This window comes from Adelges cooleyi, unplaced genomic scaffold, assembly GCF_023614345.1.
Source record: "Adelges cooleyi isolate 19-005CV unplaced genomic scaffold, UGA_ACOO_1.1 ACOO_flye_CR_arks_rails_tigmint_CR_PRNA_376, whole genome shotgun sequence".
Lineage (NCBI taxonomy): Eukaryota > Metazoa > Arthropoda > Insecta > Hemiptera > Adelgidae > Adelges > Adelges cooleyi.
The window spans coordinates 719,391-733,511 of NW_026096053.1; the positions used below are offsets into that span (position 1 = coordinate 719,391).

At 29.0% G+C, this 14,121-nt stretch overlaps 3 protein-coding genes across 4 annotated transcripts; 1 reads left to right on the plus strand and 2 right to left on the minus strand.

Annotated features, from left to right (window-relative positions):
* The first annotated feature begins 1,750 nt into the window (after nucleotides 1–1,750).
* LOC126840476 (mitochondrial inner membrane protein OXA1L-like) lies at nucleotides 1,751–4,968 on the plus strand. The gene is made up of 9 exons (XM_050576238.1): nucleotides 1,751–2,083; nucleotides 2,154–2,420; nucleotides 2,514–2,643; nucleotides 2,707–2,850; nucleotides 3,925–4,010; nucleotides 4,079–4,243; nucleotides 4,312–4,425; nucleotides 4,503–4,659; nucleotides 4,750–4,968. The coding sequence occupies exons 1-9, from the start codon at nucleotides 2,027–2,029 to the stop codon at nucleotides 4,896–4,898; spliced, it is 1,269 nt and encodes a 422-aa protein (XP_050432195.1). The 5' UTR covers nucleotides 1,751–2,026; the 3' UTR covers nucleotides 4,899–4,968.
* A 667-nt stretch (nucleotides 4,969–5,635) lies between these two features.
* Nucleotides 5,636–8,749, minus strand: LOC126840502 (syntaxin-12-like). 2 transcript variants are annotated; one of them, XM_050576290.1, is made up of 8 exons: nucleotides 8,534–8,749; nucleotides 8,306–8,464; nucleotides 7,408–7,477; nucleotides 7,037–7,136; nucleotides 6,779–6,956; nucleotides 6,605–6,711; nucleotides 6,004–6,159; nucleotides 5,636–5,930 (listed from the first exon to the last, which is right to left on the minus strand). In XM_050576290.1, the coding sequence occupies exons 2-8, from the start codon at nucleotides 8,409–8,411 to the stop codon at nucleotides 5,838–5,840; spliced, it is 810 nt and encodes a 269-aa protein (XP_050432247.1). In that variant the 5' UTR covers nucleotides 8,412–8,464; nucleotides 8,534–8,749; the 3' UTR covers nucleotides 5,636–5,837. The 2 variants fall into 2 exon arrangements, with proteins under 2 accessions (XP_050432247.1, XP_050432246.1); XM_050576289.1 differs by having other exon boundaries at nucleotides 8,524–8,749.
* Nucleotides 8,750–9,961: 1,212 nt separating this feature from the next.
* LOC126840457 (39S ribosomal protein L15, mitochondrial) lies at nucleotides 9,962–11,920 on the minus strand. Its single transcript, XM_050576207.1, has 5 exons — nucleotides 11,710–11,920; nucleotides 11,352–11,506; nucleotides 11,044–11,209; nucleotides 10,796–10,955; nucleotides 9,962–10,285 (listed from the first exon to the last, which is right to left on the minus strand). The coding sequence occupies exons 1-5, from the start codon at nucleotides 11,806–11,808 to the stop codon at nucleotides 9,984–9,986; spliced, it is 882 nt and encodes a 293-aa protein (XP_050432164.1). The 5' UTR covers nucleotides 11,809–11,920; the 3' UTR covers nucleotides 9,962–9,983.
* Nucleotides 11,921–14,121: the final 2,201 nt, after the last annotated feature.

Here is a 14,121-nt window from a genome sequence, read left to right on the forward strand (position 1 = left end):
ATAGGATTTGAGAAGACGTACCACGTATGTGGATGTTTCTCATGTAGTGTCAATTGTAGACCTTTGTCACAACTGACAACCATTGTCAAAAGCTTGGGATATATTATATCACAAGGAATACTCCACAGCAATACTCCTTCTCTTTCAACGACTTGCTGATTACATTCGTAATACAATGAACTTGGTCGATGGTCGAGTGTTTATTACAAAATCCAAAATGGTGATCTGGTAGAGGTTTTTTTTAGTCAGCGGGTGTTTAGACGTTTAAGAAGTTTATCGAATAGTATAGACCTACTTTGAAGAAGTGATATCGGTCGATAAAAGGAGGCTTGTTCAAGCGGTTTTTTGGTACTCGGGTTTGAGCAACATGATTACTCGGGGTCTTTTCTATTACTCAAAAACGAATTCCTTTCGCAAGATGACGTCGAAGAAGATGTGCGTAGGACCTTCTTAGGCAGCTTTTTAATAGTTTTTTTTCGGGTTGATGTTGGTATCAATTTTACGGGCTAGTAGCCCGGGGCTACTACAAGTGATTTGAAGGCCCGTATGATTTCTCTTGTGGACATTGCACACTTTCAAGTTCAGAAGTGATGTCGTTTAGTTGATGTACACGTTTGCGACGTAACGCGTATACTTCAGCTTTCTTCGTTCACTGCGTGTCTAAGAATCCTTTTCCTGTTGGAAGAGTGGCACGTGAACGAGAGGTATTTTTAGAGTGGCTTTCCATAACGAGTAATCGTAATCAATTGTTGCAGATAAGCTGTACAAATACGATTTGAACGTTTCAATTTTTTATTACATTGATTGTATCATGTAGATTGTAGTAATTTACTAACTAGGTTCCATTCAATTTAACTGCCAGATTTAGTAGAGTAACCAGATTTAGGGTAATGTTGTACCATCGATAACATCATTGATGAAATCGATATTTGTCAAACTATTATAAAAAGGTGTTTAATATATTTAAATGTTGAAACTTGTCGAAAAAATGACAAAAATTGTACCAAAATCATTAAAGCAAATGGTGGTTTTCACCCCCACTTTCAAAAAAATCAGCTTAAGTAACACTTCCTTTTTTTTTTTAATTTGTTTCATTAGATTTCTATAAAATTCATTGAGAATTATCAGAAAATGTACACACCAAAATTATGTAAATAAATAATTTGTTTTCGTAAAATAAATTATGAAACTAAAAAAACTATTGTTTTCACGTGTGTATTCAAACTTTTGGCCTTTACTGTACATATGTACCTACAGGCTACACATTATTATTATTAATAAATAATAATTAAATAAAAATATTTACGTTTAAAACGCGTCTTACGCATAAGGGGAATTACCAAAAACTTAATAAGGTAGATAGGTACAATCTAAGGAATAATGTTTTTATCTGTAAAAAGATTTACAATTCGTATTTATTTATAGATGATAGAAGTATTATGAAAAAATACACTAAAATGTTTGTTAAAAACAGATGAACAAAAGAAAAATTAAAAAGGTTGGGTCCCGAATTTTTTGCAGTCGGTACTGGAGTCTGGATCTAACTTAGTACGTGTTGAGCAGCCTAAGTGGGAACTGGGAAACTTCTGTCCGTTAAAGGGATATGATAGACAGATAGTTAAAACATTATTTTTATTTTTATTAACCATGATGATAGACTAACCGAGCATATTTTTTACAAATAAATGATAACAATGATAACTGTTATCAATTTTATTTTTTCCAAATATTGTTCGGGTGATTGCCAATAGGTTTATCATTGAAGGATGGCTTATGCGATGTGCCGACATTTTAAAAATATAAATCATTTAATATTGTAGACTTGGTTTTTAAGACTGTAATCTAAGTATAAAGATACTATTTAGGTACTATTACTCTATATTAATGAGTATAATTATTTTTTTCTAAGTTCTCTGTTTTTAGTATGTAGTTGTTTTGAAAGGTTTAAATTGAACATCTAGAAATCATAATAAATCTTGGTTGTTAGTCCTTTATTAACATCTGAATTTAAAAAAAAGTTTCGGTTATGTGGTCCTCCAGAATGAACAGATCAGGAGTACTGCAGTTACTTCGGAAACATAATGTGAGTTTTTTAAATAATATATTTTCAATAAAATCTATTATTACTGTACAAATATTATCATATTTTATAGATTGGACAAAAATCCAGTTTTCATACCCTAAAAACTGCCAAGCATAGTGTCTTATGGAAATATAATGCATTTAGTAAACATAAAATTGAAAATTTAAGTGCTGCTTGTATCACTTTTGTTCGTCATAATAGTAATGCTCGAGAAAATCTTCAAAACCAGCCTGTTTTGGACATAAATAGTGGAAAAGAAGATTTAACTGAAGAATTATTTTCTAAGCTTCCAGATTTACCTGTTGAATCTATCAGCGTAACCACCGAAAAATTGTTGGCAAGTATTCATGTCCAATATGCTTATTTTATTAACCTACCTATAGTTTTTTGACATAAGTCATATTTAAATTAAAAATTTCAAATATTATAGAATGTATTAGGAGAAGAAACATTACAAAGTGCAGGATTAGGTTCTTGGACTCCTGCTGGATTAGTTCAAAACGCGTTACAATTAGTACACGTGACATTTGATATGCCATGGTGGCTAACAATAGTAGCAGGTATTATTATGTCAATGATCTTTAATAAAATATATTAATTTTCCAACTGTTTCATTCTTCTAGGTACTGTAGTTTTGCGTTTGTTGATGTTCCCTTTAGTCATCGCATCACAACGTAATTCTGTAAAAATGAACAATCATTTGCCTCATATTCAAGCATACCAACAAAAAATAACTGAGTACAGAATGCAAGGCAATCCTTATGAAAGTAAAGTTATTGATAATTGTTATTTTTTATTATTCATTGGCGTTGTTTGGTAGTAATGTAGAGCAAATTACTCGTTACTATAATGCAATTACTTTTTATGTAACTTAGGGTAGAGTTAAACATTCATCTAAACATTTTTTATTTTATCTAGATGAAGGGGTGAATAACAATTTTATCTTTTATTCATTCAATTATTATTCCATTTTTTAGACAAAATGTTTTGTTACTCATGACTTATTATTCCATCAACAGTTTATTTTTTATTTACGAATAGGTACATTTTTTTATGTTTGAATGTCTAATTATTTTAAATTACATTAAATCATGTTTAAAATTTCTATCAATCTTTATCTCAAAAATATGTTTTAATTATTATTAAGGCGAACAAGTGGTTGAGTGAGTAAGGCATCTGTATGTTTGATGTTCACTGTCGCTGGTTTGATACTCAGTCACTGGTGCTCCATTTGTTGCCATATCGTCTGATTAAAAGTAGATGCCATCCCTACTCCAGTGGTGGACTAATGACTTGTCCTGTGTAGCAAATCTGTCAGGAAAATTCCTCCCTAAGAGGAGGCAGTAATGTCTCTACATAGGCTGACTAAGTTGTTTCCAATTATTTATTATCTATGAAAATGTATTTTAAAATCGTTTTAAATTAACAAAGATGTATATTTTCTATAAATAACCATATATTTTATAATCTATCAAGTTACCAATTAATACTGTATATTTATTATTAATTTAAGTTTTGCCCAACACTACATAAAAGTAGCATAATTCAAATATTCAATAATTAATTTATCGCATTTAATTTTAATCAGTAATTTCACAACATAATACCTACATTTTTTTTAAAAACACTGAAAAATTATTCACTAGGTATAATAAGTATTAGTAGAAAATATTATAAGTTTAAATATTATTTTTAGCTGTACCTTTTTGCTTTATCTCTTCTACAAATAGAAACAAAAAGTGATTTTTTTTCAATGAGAGATATTCTAGGGAGTTACTACATTTTATTACTGTTCAAATGTAACCTACCCAACACATCTTAACATACAATTTTATGAATAGTGTCCAAAACGTCGCAAGAATTCATGTTATATATGAAAAAACATCAAGTAAATCCATTAAATGGTATGATTTTACCACTCGTTCAGGTATTTTAATTTTTCATATGTATAAAACAAATATTTTTCATACTTTTATTTTTTAATTTTATTTTCAGTTACCTATATTTCTAAGCATGTTTTGGGGCTTGCGAGGAATGGCTATGCTACCTCTAGAAAGTTTGACGTACGGTGGACTTCATTGGTTCTCTGATCTCTCAATACCTGATCCGTATTTTGTATTGCCAATCATAACCTCTGTCACCCTTGCCATCACATTAGAAGTATAATAAATTGTAAAAAACTTGCAAAGTAAAATTGTTTTTACTGTTCTTTTTTGGTCTTGTCTTAGTTTGGAGTCGACGTCAGCAAACTTAATTCAACTATTGGTTTTGGAAAATTTATAAAATACGGATTTCGAGTGTTACCATTTATTGTTTTCCCGTTTATTATGAACTTCCCGGCTGTAAGTAGAATTTGAATTAAAATATATGTTTAAGTAAAGTAGCACTGTGTACTTAGTATTTACAATATTTTTCTCAGGCTGTCTGTTTATATTGGGCATCGACTAATATTATAACACTTGGTCAAGTAATGTTTTTGAAAATTCCAAACGTACGACATTATTTTAATATTGAAGATGATGTGAAAATTGCAAAACCAATTTTGCAAAAAGGTTTTGTCGACGATTTTAAAGATTGTATGAGTTACATATTTCGGCCAATGCCGTTTACATTTTATTGATATTTATATATAATATATACATGGAAATATGTTTTTTTTAATTTAGCGTGGAAAAATATACAAATTGTAAAAGAGCTCGAAGAAAGAGAACATTTAGATCGTATGAAAAGTTCTCAGATCGGTAAAGAGCCGATCAAGAGTTTCAAGTACAACACCCACACCGATGTTTTGGAGCCTTTAAAAAAAGAAAAGTAAAAATGTTGATGTTTTTTTCTTTTGGTTCTTATTGTTGTTTATATAATATACTTGTTTTATTTTTGAAAAATGTATTTTATTGCATACCTCATATTATTCTTGCATATTCCTTTAATTTAACTTAGAAATGCATATTAGTCAATGTATTTTATTATCCAAAATAAACTCAGTTTCAACTGTTCTGTTAGTTTGAATGCATTCATAAATACCAGATGTGTACAAAGAGTTGATAACAATTTTTTAATTACCTTTCTAGTTGACAAACCATACAATTTGTTTTTTTTCGAACATTTTTAAAAGTTTAATCTACAATATACTGGTAATACTAGTTAAACTATTTAATTATATTTTTAAATTAAGTATTCATTAAACTTGGATTAAAAAATTATAAACAACGTAGATGCCTCATTGAATGATTATAGTAATCCTATATAATTGATTGAATAACAATAGTTTAACTTTAAGTATATTATATTTTATCCAACGGTTTTAGACATAACAATAGTTGCAAACAATAATAAATAACATAATTCAATAGTTTAATAAAATATGATCTCTGTTAAATATATGTTTTCTCGTATTAGATAGTATTGTAATGTAAAGTTATAAATCACATTATTTACATAAATATTTAATATATAATATAAAGATATTATAAGTAAAATTAAATTGTATGTATCATAAGCAAATTACTACAATTAATTTAAAATAACACTTTTTTTTTTTAATTTAAAAAATGGTATAAATACAGTAATTATTACAATCTATAAAATATTGTTTAATAACATTTACATATGTATTTGTGTGTGTGTACAATACAATTTTAGCAATATTATTATTAAAACATACTGCACACTTTTCATAAAATACATATTAACCTATACATAGTACAAACTGGCGAAATGGAATAACTTGGGTACAATAAAAATATATTAAATACTAATTAGCCCCCCAATAAATTGTCAAAACAATAATAAATAATATCACGGAACAAATGGTTAGCAAATAGCATCGTTTTCTTCTTAGCTTGTTCTGTAAACAATTACAATAATAGTGTTCAAAATGTATTACTATTGTTTTTTTTAAATTCTCTTTGTAAACTTACAGTGTACTCCGTTGCTCTTCTGAGTTGACTGGCTCCCTCTTGAACCGACACATTTGTAATTTGAACATTGGCTTCAATACTGTCAATTATCTCACCTTGATTGTGAACTAAAGTGCCTAATTCTTTGAAGATTTGATTCACATCACTTATATCATTCTAGATAAACAAAAAAGTTGTTAAAAATGATTAAGCTGAAATAATACAAGAAGTATTGTGGCTGAAAACAGAATTAAAGAACCGAAAAAACATTTTTTATTTTTATTTAAAGTAAATTGAGACACAGTCGTTTTTTTTTTTTAAATACAGATAACTTAAAAATTCAACAATTCATTTAATGAATGTTAATTTGTACACTCCATTTAAACTTTAAACATTCAAGACTTTGTGGCAGCGACTGGATTTTCGCAACGTTTACCAATGATTGCACCAGTCCCGCTTGTTCAACAATACAGTTTGAGACTTGGCTATAAGTAGAAATTATGTAATTGGAAAGTCTTCTTTCGCCAAACGGAATATAATAAAAATACAAGACAAAAACGAAGGCTAATTTTATTGAATAAACTTGCTGTACAGTTGCCGTTTTAATGTAACCTTTACTAACCTCAAGTTGCCTAATGGCTTGTTCTTGTTCAACCACTTGTAAATTCACTTCATCCAATATTTGCAATTGCGCTTGATCGTTCTGGTTGTCCGATGGCTGTGCGTAACCTATTAAGTAAATATATATATTATAATAACACTTTATCAAAAAAATACATTAAAATATATACACAACCATTTGTGTGTTTTGAGCCAGGTGGCGGAGGTAAATTTATTCCCGTTGCAGCTTTAGTGGTACGTTTCAGAAGTTCCGCATTTTCTTTATCGTAAGCTTTTCGTTGAATGGTTTGAAACGCGTTTAACGCTGATGTAAACGATTCTGCTAGACGCTCTTTCTGGATTTTTAACTGTCTCTACATTTATTAAGAAATAACTCGATAGTAAATTCACACGGTATTTTAATTTATGTTTTTCAATAAATATACAAACTCACTTGGTCAGTTTGAGAATTGTAGTTACGTATTTCATTTAGTTCTTTTAAATTGTGGCTAGTATCCTTGGACAACTGCTGAGTGTAATGCGATATTTGATGCCTGACAAGAACACAACATTTTTTTAATACATTTCAAAACAATATTAATAATTTAAAAAACTTCTTAATGTTTAATTTAAAAATAACCCTTCACCGTAATTTTTATTTATTTTTAACCTTGTTTGTATTAAACTTAGTTGTTTTACATGAAAGAAATGTATTTTATTATATAATTATTCATAATCAGTGTAAAGTACCATTTTACAAATCTAACAAAAATAATTAAATTATGTTCAATGTTAACTCATTTTTTTAGTAGAAAAAAAACTTACAATTGCTTTCTAACTTCGGTAGCATCTTGCATAGTACTCAACTGATTAACCATTCTATTCATTGACGATACTATAAAAATAAAGTAATTTTTTCATTAGAACCATATGATATTAAATTGAAACATTGTAGGTTTTACACATATGGAACAAAAGAAATTATCTAGAGACATTTTTTTTTAAAGCTTCTTATGAATAGTTCAATATAAAGAGATCATTTGTACAAGAACATCACACAAGTGTTACAAGTTACAACAACTGAACAACTTTATTCAAATACTAGAATTTATGAAAATAAAATATGATAATCCCGTTTAGTTGTATACCAAAAAAAAAACATAGGAAGTAGAAAAAATTACACTATGAAGTATTAAATGTGCTCTGTTTACCATAACAAATTCACTATAAACATTTTTATGCAAAAAAAATCAATAGGCACTTGTGGTAATTAAAAAAAAAAAAATGTAGAAATGACATTATTATATTTCTGTTTACAAAAAATTATTATGAATCAGACTTTATAAAAATAAATGAATAATTAGCTCAAAAACAAAATGACAAATTTAGGGTCGGCCTGGCTAGGGTGGGTTTCCAGCCATGTCGAGAACCTAAAAGCCTCAAACGCATTGGGCCCGGTCATTTAACTCAATATGTGAGATTTATTAGAGTAAAACAACTGTAATATTTGTGTTATATATATACAATGCAATTTTATCTATACATTTTATACAAATATTACAATATTTTTGGGGGCCCTTTAGAAATTAAAAATCCGAGACCCTTTGGGTACCAGCCTTTGGACAAACCTACAAACTAGTACATAATTGTACGAAGCCATCAAAAACGTTTGAGATAAATAATTTCACTTAGATATAAGAAATAAAATCCACTTAAAAGTTACCATTTTGAGATATCTTCTGGATATTAGTGCCGATCGACTGGGCCAATGTTTGGAAATCTTTCTCACTTCCATTGCTTTGGTACGAATTCCCATAAAAGCTGTCCATTTCGATAAAACGTTTCTTTTAATACCGTTTAAAGAGTGTAATTTGACTGTTCGCTAGATTTTGGAAATCAATAAATGCAATAGTTGTTATGTAATATATTAATAACACTAACAGAAATCTACCGATTGGTGATTCTCCTCGTTTCCACACTTCTGAGTCTTGTTATCTTACGACTGCGAAGTGCGAACTGACAATTACGACTATTATTATTATAATTTATCAACACAACACAATAGTTAAGGTAAGGCTCTTCTAGGGCTTTAGAATGTATATGTAAATAAATTGTAATGTTTATCTTCGACAGAAGTAAAAATATAATCATGACACAAAGCAGTATATTTTGTTATCTATTTAATGATTCATGAAAGAAATGGGTTGCCCGCGAGTCAATCTTTTAAAATCAGCTGATTTACCTAATTCTGCCTGTAGCGTCCTCTATCAACTATTATTTAATTTAATATCATGTATTATAATCACGGTTATCCGAAGATTATATCTGTAGATAACCGTGATTATAATTTATAATATAGCACATAAAAGATAAAATAATTATTTGCCATTTGGTTATGGTAAAATTGGTTTGCAGTTTACACCAAATACTATATATGCATATATAAATATATTTATTCACTCTACACACATCGTTTTAATGTTATGTAAATAATGTAAAAAAAATATGTTATGATTTATATGAGTCATGAAGTAATAATAACTTATACCTTCAGAGCTAGACTGAACTGAAGAAACATGAATCAGATTTTTATCATCAATATATTATACAAATTTAATTTTACATAATAACGCTACACAAAATGATTGTAAATTGTTTTATTAGTAAATGACAAAGTTCTCCATCTGGTATTATCTAATCTGTGGAGTTAGTATCATAGACATAAAATCTCTAAGTACTCTTTAAGTCTCATGTGTAAAATTATTGTTCTTATACATTTTACCACAAAATGGCCTTAATAAGCTTAAAATAAGATTTTCTAAAATATTAAACACACGCCACAAGTTATCCTCAAAAAGACTAAACTTGGGAACGGCCATAAATATAATTACATAAAATTAATGGTTTGAACTAGAAGTTTTCTTTGCCAACATATTTTATAATTCAAACTATGCATTAAGAGAAAAATGTTGAAATACAAGTTGACCTATTATGGCCAATAATTGTTACCGACATCTCGTAAAGTTCAAGAATTCTCCAAATTACCCAAGTCTATGGTAATGCCCCAGCTGAGAGTACTTGTAAGACGCTTCATTTTATCTAAAAAGTAATATTACAATTATTACAATTTTTTTAGTTTGTTTTTTTGGGAGACACTGAATAACTTTAAAAGTAGTAAGTAAAGTAGAATTACAATTGTATGATTATTTCCTTACGAAAGAATGTTAGATATTTAATGTACAATAATTATAAAATTATTATATTTCGATTATAATTATTTGCTTATTATTTTGTACACTATAACTATACACGAAAAATAACAATATAATTTCTAGCCAATATTGTTTTATAACATAAAAACAAACTAAAAGCAAATAACTTATTAATTGTAGATTGCCATTTTAACTTCTGTAAAATTCTTGAAGTTCAGGATCGGTTGGCTTAAGTATAGTTTTGTCTTTTAGATTAACAACCCATCCAGGTTCAAGACCATGAAAAATTTGTCTCTGATCTTTTCTGGCAATGAGCATTTCATAGTCAGGATCTTCTTCAATTTTCGGAAGTTCATAGCCATACTTTTGAGCTAAAACAAATCGTTCCCAAGATACTTTTTCAGGATCTGCCAAGTATCCGCGGTTTGCGGCACTTGTATAATACAATATTACATCCTCGGGCGGAATCATACGTCTCGGAATTGCTTCACCTTAAAAATAATTTTTAAAATATATTCAACATCAAAAGTTAGTAGTTTTTTTTTAAATAAATAAATAGTTTCATAAAGTTTTTGTGGTCTTATTTTATACATTAGCTGAACAAAAACTATTAGAGGACTCTCAGTCTTCAACAATATTGATATTATGATATAATACTAAAATTGCCACTTCTATCAGTAATTTACAATATTGATATCAATTTGAAATATTGCAATATTTTTTTTTCCATTAAAGAATAAATTAAAAAATATGCAATGATTTATAAAGGTAAATACCAAACAATTATTTTATAATAAAAGTAATTAACTTTTCAGTTCATTGCATGAGGTTCATATTTTTTGCCATATTTTATTTAATGAAGACAAAACAAAGTGTTTAACTTAATAAATTGTTTCTCAGTATTTTCCTCAATAAAAAATTACTTTTTATTAAAATTGTTTTTATTGATTACCATTGTATTACATAATATAATATAACTGTATATGTTTTTATTTAATTACCTCTTTGGAAAAATTTTAATGGATTTATCAAAATGAACAGACTATTAACATCGAAAAATGAGGTTGTAATGACTCCCCCATTTCTTTCTATGGCTGCTATGGTTGGTTCACTAGCCCACTGAACTTCAATGTTAATTTTCGCCTTAAATACATCGGCGCCCTAAAATTGATTTTAAAAGAAATGTAATAGATATAAGTTTTTAATGACAACTCAAATGTTATAAATATTATATATTTAAAAAACTCACTTCATCGGTTAAATTTACTCCGAAATGTTTGTCTTCTGGCTTAATATTATACAAACCACTGTTACATAAAGTAGATAAATCGATAGGTTTAGAAACATCTATGCGATTCAAGTCAATCATTTTTTGTAAACTGTACAGTGATAATGGTGGATATTGTCTTCTGACTCTATAAATTAAAAATGTACATATTTATCAACTATTAATATTTCAACGCACACATTATTTTCTATTTTTATATGATTAAATATTTTAAGTAAAAATTGTATAAAATACATTTCAAGTTTATTTTTGCACAAATTAATACATACTGATGATCTCTATAATATTGTTCTCGAGGAAATTTCATATAAAACGGGTTGTTTCCGGTTTCATAACCAGGTCTCATGAAATTTTGCCTAGCTTTTGAACCTTTATTACCGGCACCATGTTTATCACCACCGTGTTGTGCTCGTCCGCGTTTGTTCTAATTAAAAAATAAAAATAATTGAAGTTTGGTTCGTTTTTTAAGAGTTCATGATCTCATGATGGCAGCGTTGGGCCTTCATGGCCAGTTAAGCTATATGATGATATTGATGATTAAAAAGAGTTACGTGTAGGATAAACAAAAATGATTAAGTACAAATGAAAATACTTGGAATTGTTTACTTTGTAGTTATTAAAAATTACCTTTTTTACAGCACCATCATTATTTTTTAGATTGGAAATCGATATTCTAGGTAAATTTCTAAGTAAATTTAAGACAGATTTGTTAGTAAATGACGTCATTCTAATTTGAATTAGATGAATTTCTCTTCTATTTAATAAATAATAATACGAAACTTAAGTCTAACTCAAATATGTTTTCATATCACCTATTAGTTATTATTATTTATTTTACAAGCTGCTGTTCGTATACCGGAAAAATATAACCTCAAAAATATCAAACTGATAACACAAAATCATGGCCTTAGCCGTTCTGGCTTCTTCTAAGGCCGTGTGGCGTGCACAGAGTAGAATATAGATGAAAATATATTAAATTGAATCTTTTCTATGGTAATATAAGTTATACTACTATATAATAATAAATAAATACAATATGACCTTAGAAACTGATCTTTTATGTGATAATACAATACGGTAATAAACTTGCCGTTTTGTTTCATTTTGTTAACCTCCAATTTTATAGTTCGAATTTATAGATTTTTGAAAGCTCAAAAATGATTTGGAAGCAATTATTCATTTTAGCATTTTATATACGGAGGAAAGAAAGTTTTAGTCACTTTGCATTTTACATATAACATAATACTAAAAAATTGTTAGGTATTGTCATAGCTATTACGTTTTAAGTAGGTGGATAACAAGAATGGTGATATTATTAGTTATTCTGAAATTAATAGTTCATAAAACCGCCGTTTGACGTACACTGTATGTGAGTGGTCTATGGGTAGGAATTCGTTAATCTAACGCTATAATAGTTGGTCTAGTGTACCTTGTTTGGTATAAATAAAACCGTATTCTTTTTAGTATCCAAATATTAGATAATATGGTTTTCTAATAAGATCACTTTTATTAATTTACACACAAGATAATAAATGCTGCGTGCTATTCGAGAACACTGTAATCAGTGCGTTAGGTATTGTAGGCGTAGAAGTTATTACTGTCGAAGTCGGATATTTGTGTTGGTTCAACCGAAAATAGCACTCAATAAATAATTAACAAAAGGAAAATGCATGTAACTGTGCATTTTTAGGTATCCTTTAAACTCATGCAGTTCTAGAGTTTTCATTAAAAAAATTACAGTTAGTTTCAAACCATAGAGCGTGTAACCACATGCCGTATCTAAAGACTATATTCCGATTGACATTCTCTCTTTTGAGGTGTGTTCAGGGTTGTATGCTTAATTTTACCTAATTTTTTCATGTTGCACAATTTAAACTCAATCTTATTACGTGACGTGGTCTAGGTATTTGTGGAAATGGCAATATAATCAAGATAATAGCCAATGTTTTACGAATTTAATGGTTTTTTATGTTGTAAATATTTGTTCTACCTCGTCTATTCTATATCATTGCGACCATAGACCTAGACTTATTAACTAGTTAATAGGTCTATGATTGCGACTTGTCCAGATGTTTGACTTGACAGGCGTACCCTTGGCTTTAGTGGTTCACCCCGAAGTGCTCCCCTACGACCGCGGACCGACTAGTATTGCTGGGCCCTAATTGCGGGCTGGGGAAGGTGTGTCTCAAGTGAAGTGGTCCTGTAGAAAGGCCACTTGGCCTTAGGCGTCACTTTAGTTGCCTTTTACGACAGGTGTGAGACCCTTGGAAGAATTCTTTTTCCCCTGTCCACAGGGATAACCGTGGCCAGCAACAGTGACGAAAAAAAAGAAAGTATAAGACGAAAAAGAAAAAAGAAATTTTATGAGAAATCTGACCGGAAAAACGACGAGTAAGCTGTTAACAGAACAGACAGAAAATGTACAGCGACCTGATAATACAGGTACTTACAAAATAATTACAGATAACTGTCTAGTGTCTAGACGTATTTTATTTAAAAAATATATTTAAACTGCACGTATCTAGAAATGTCTAGAGAAAAAACCGAGCCCCAACCTCCCCCCCTCCAAAAAAACCCCTATCACGGACTACGCAGTACGCAATGACCTATTAAGGCCCCTGGATACCGACCATTTTTAAGGAGTTTTGTATAGACAATATTTAAGAAAAAAGTGATTTTAATAAATTTCGACCATGTTAATTAATTTACCGGTTAATTTATATAAGCTTCATGGTATTATTTTTAGTTTAAATAATTTTGTCTATGAGTAAAAGCCATTTTAGTTAAAATAATAGTACATTTTTTTTCCATCGCACAGACTGAACCAGTGTTCCGATAAGTAATCTGAAAACAGATTTGAATTCGTCATGAAGTTTACTTGAGATTGGTCAGCGTACTTTTTTTATATCTTATTCCTACTACGCATAAAACACGTTTGAACATTTTATACAATTTTAAAATCAAATTTGTATATTTTTGTTTTTGAGCGGGCTTAAATCGCACCGATGAAAATGTCTCAAAATATTCGTTAGCTATTCG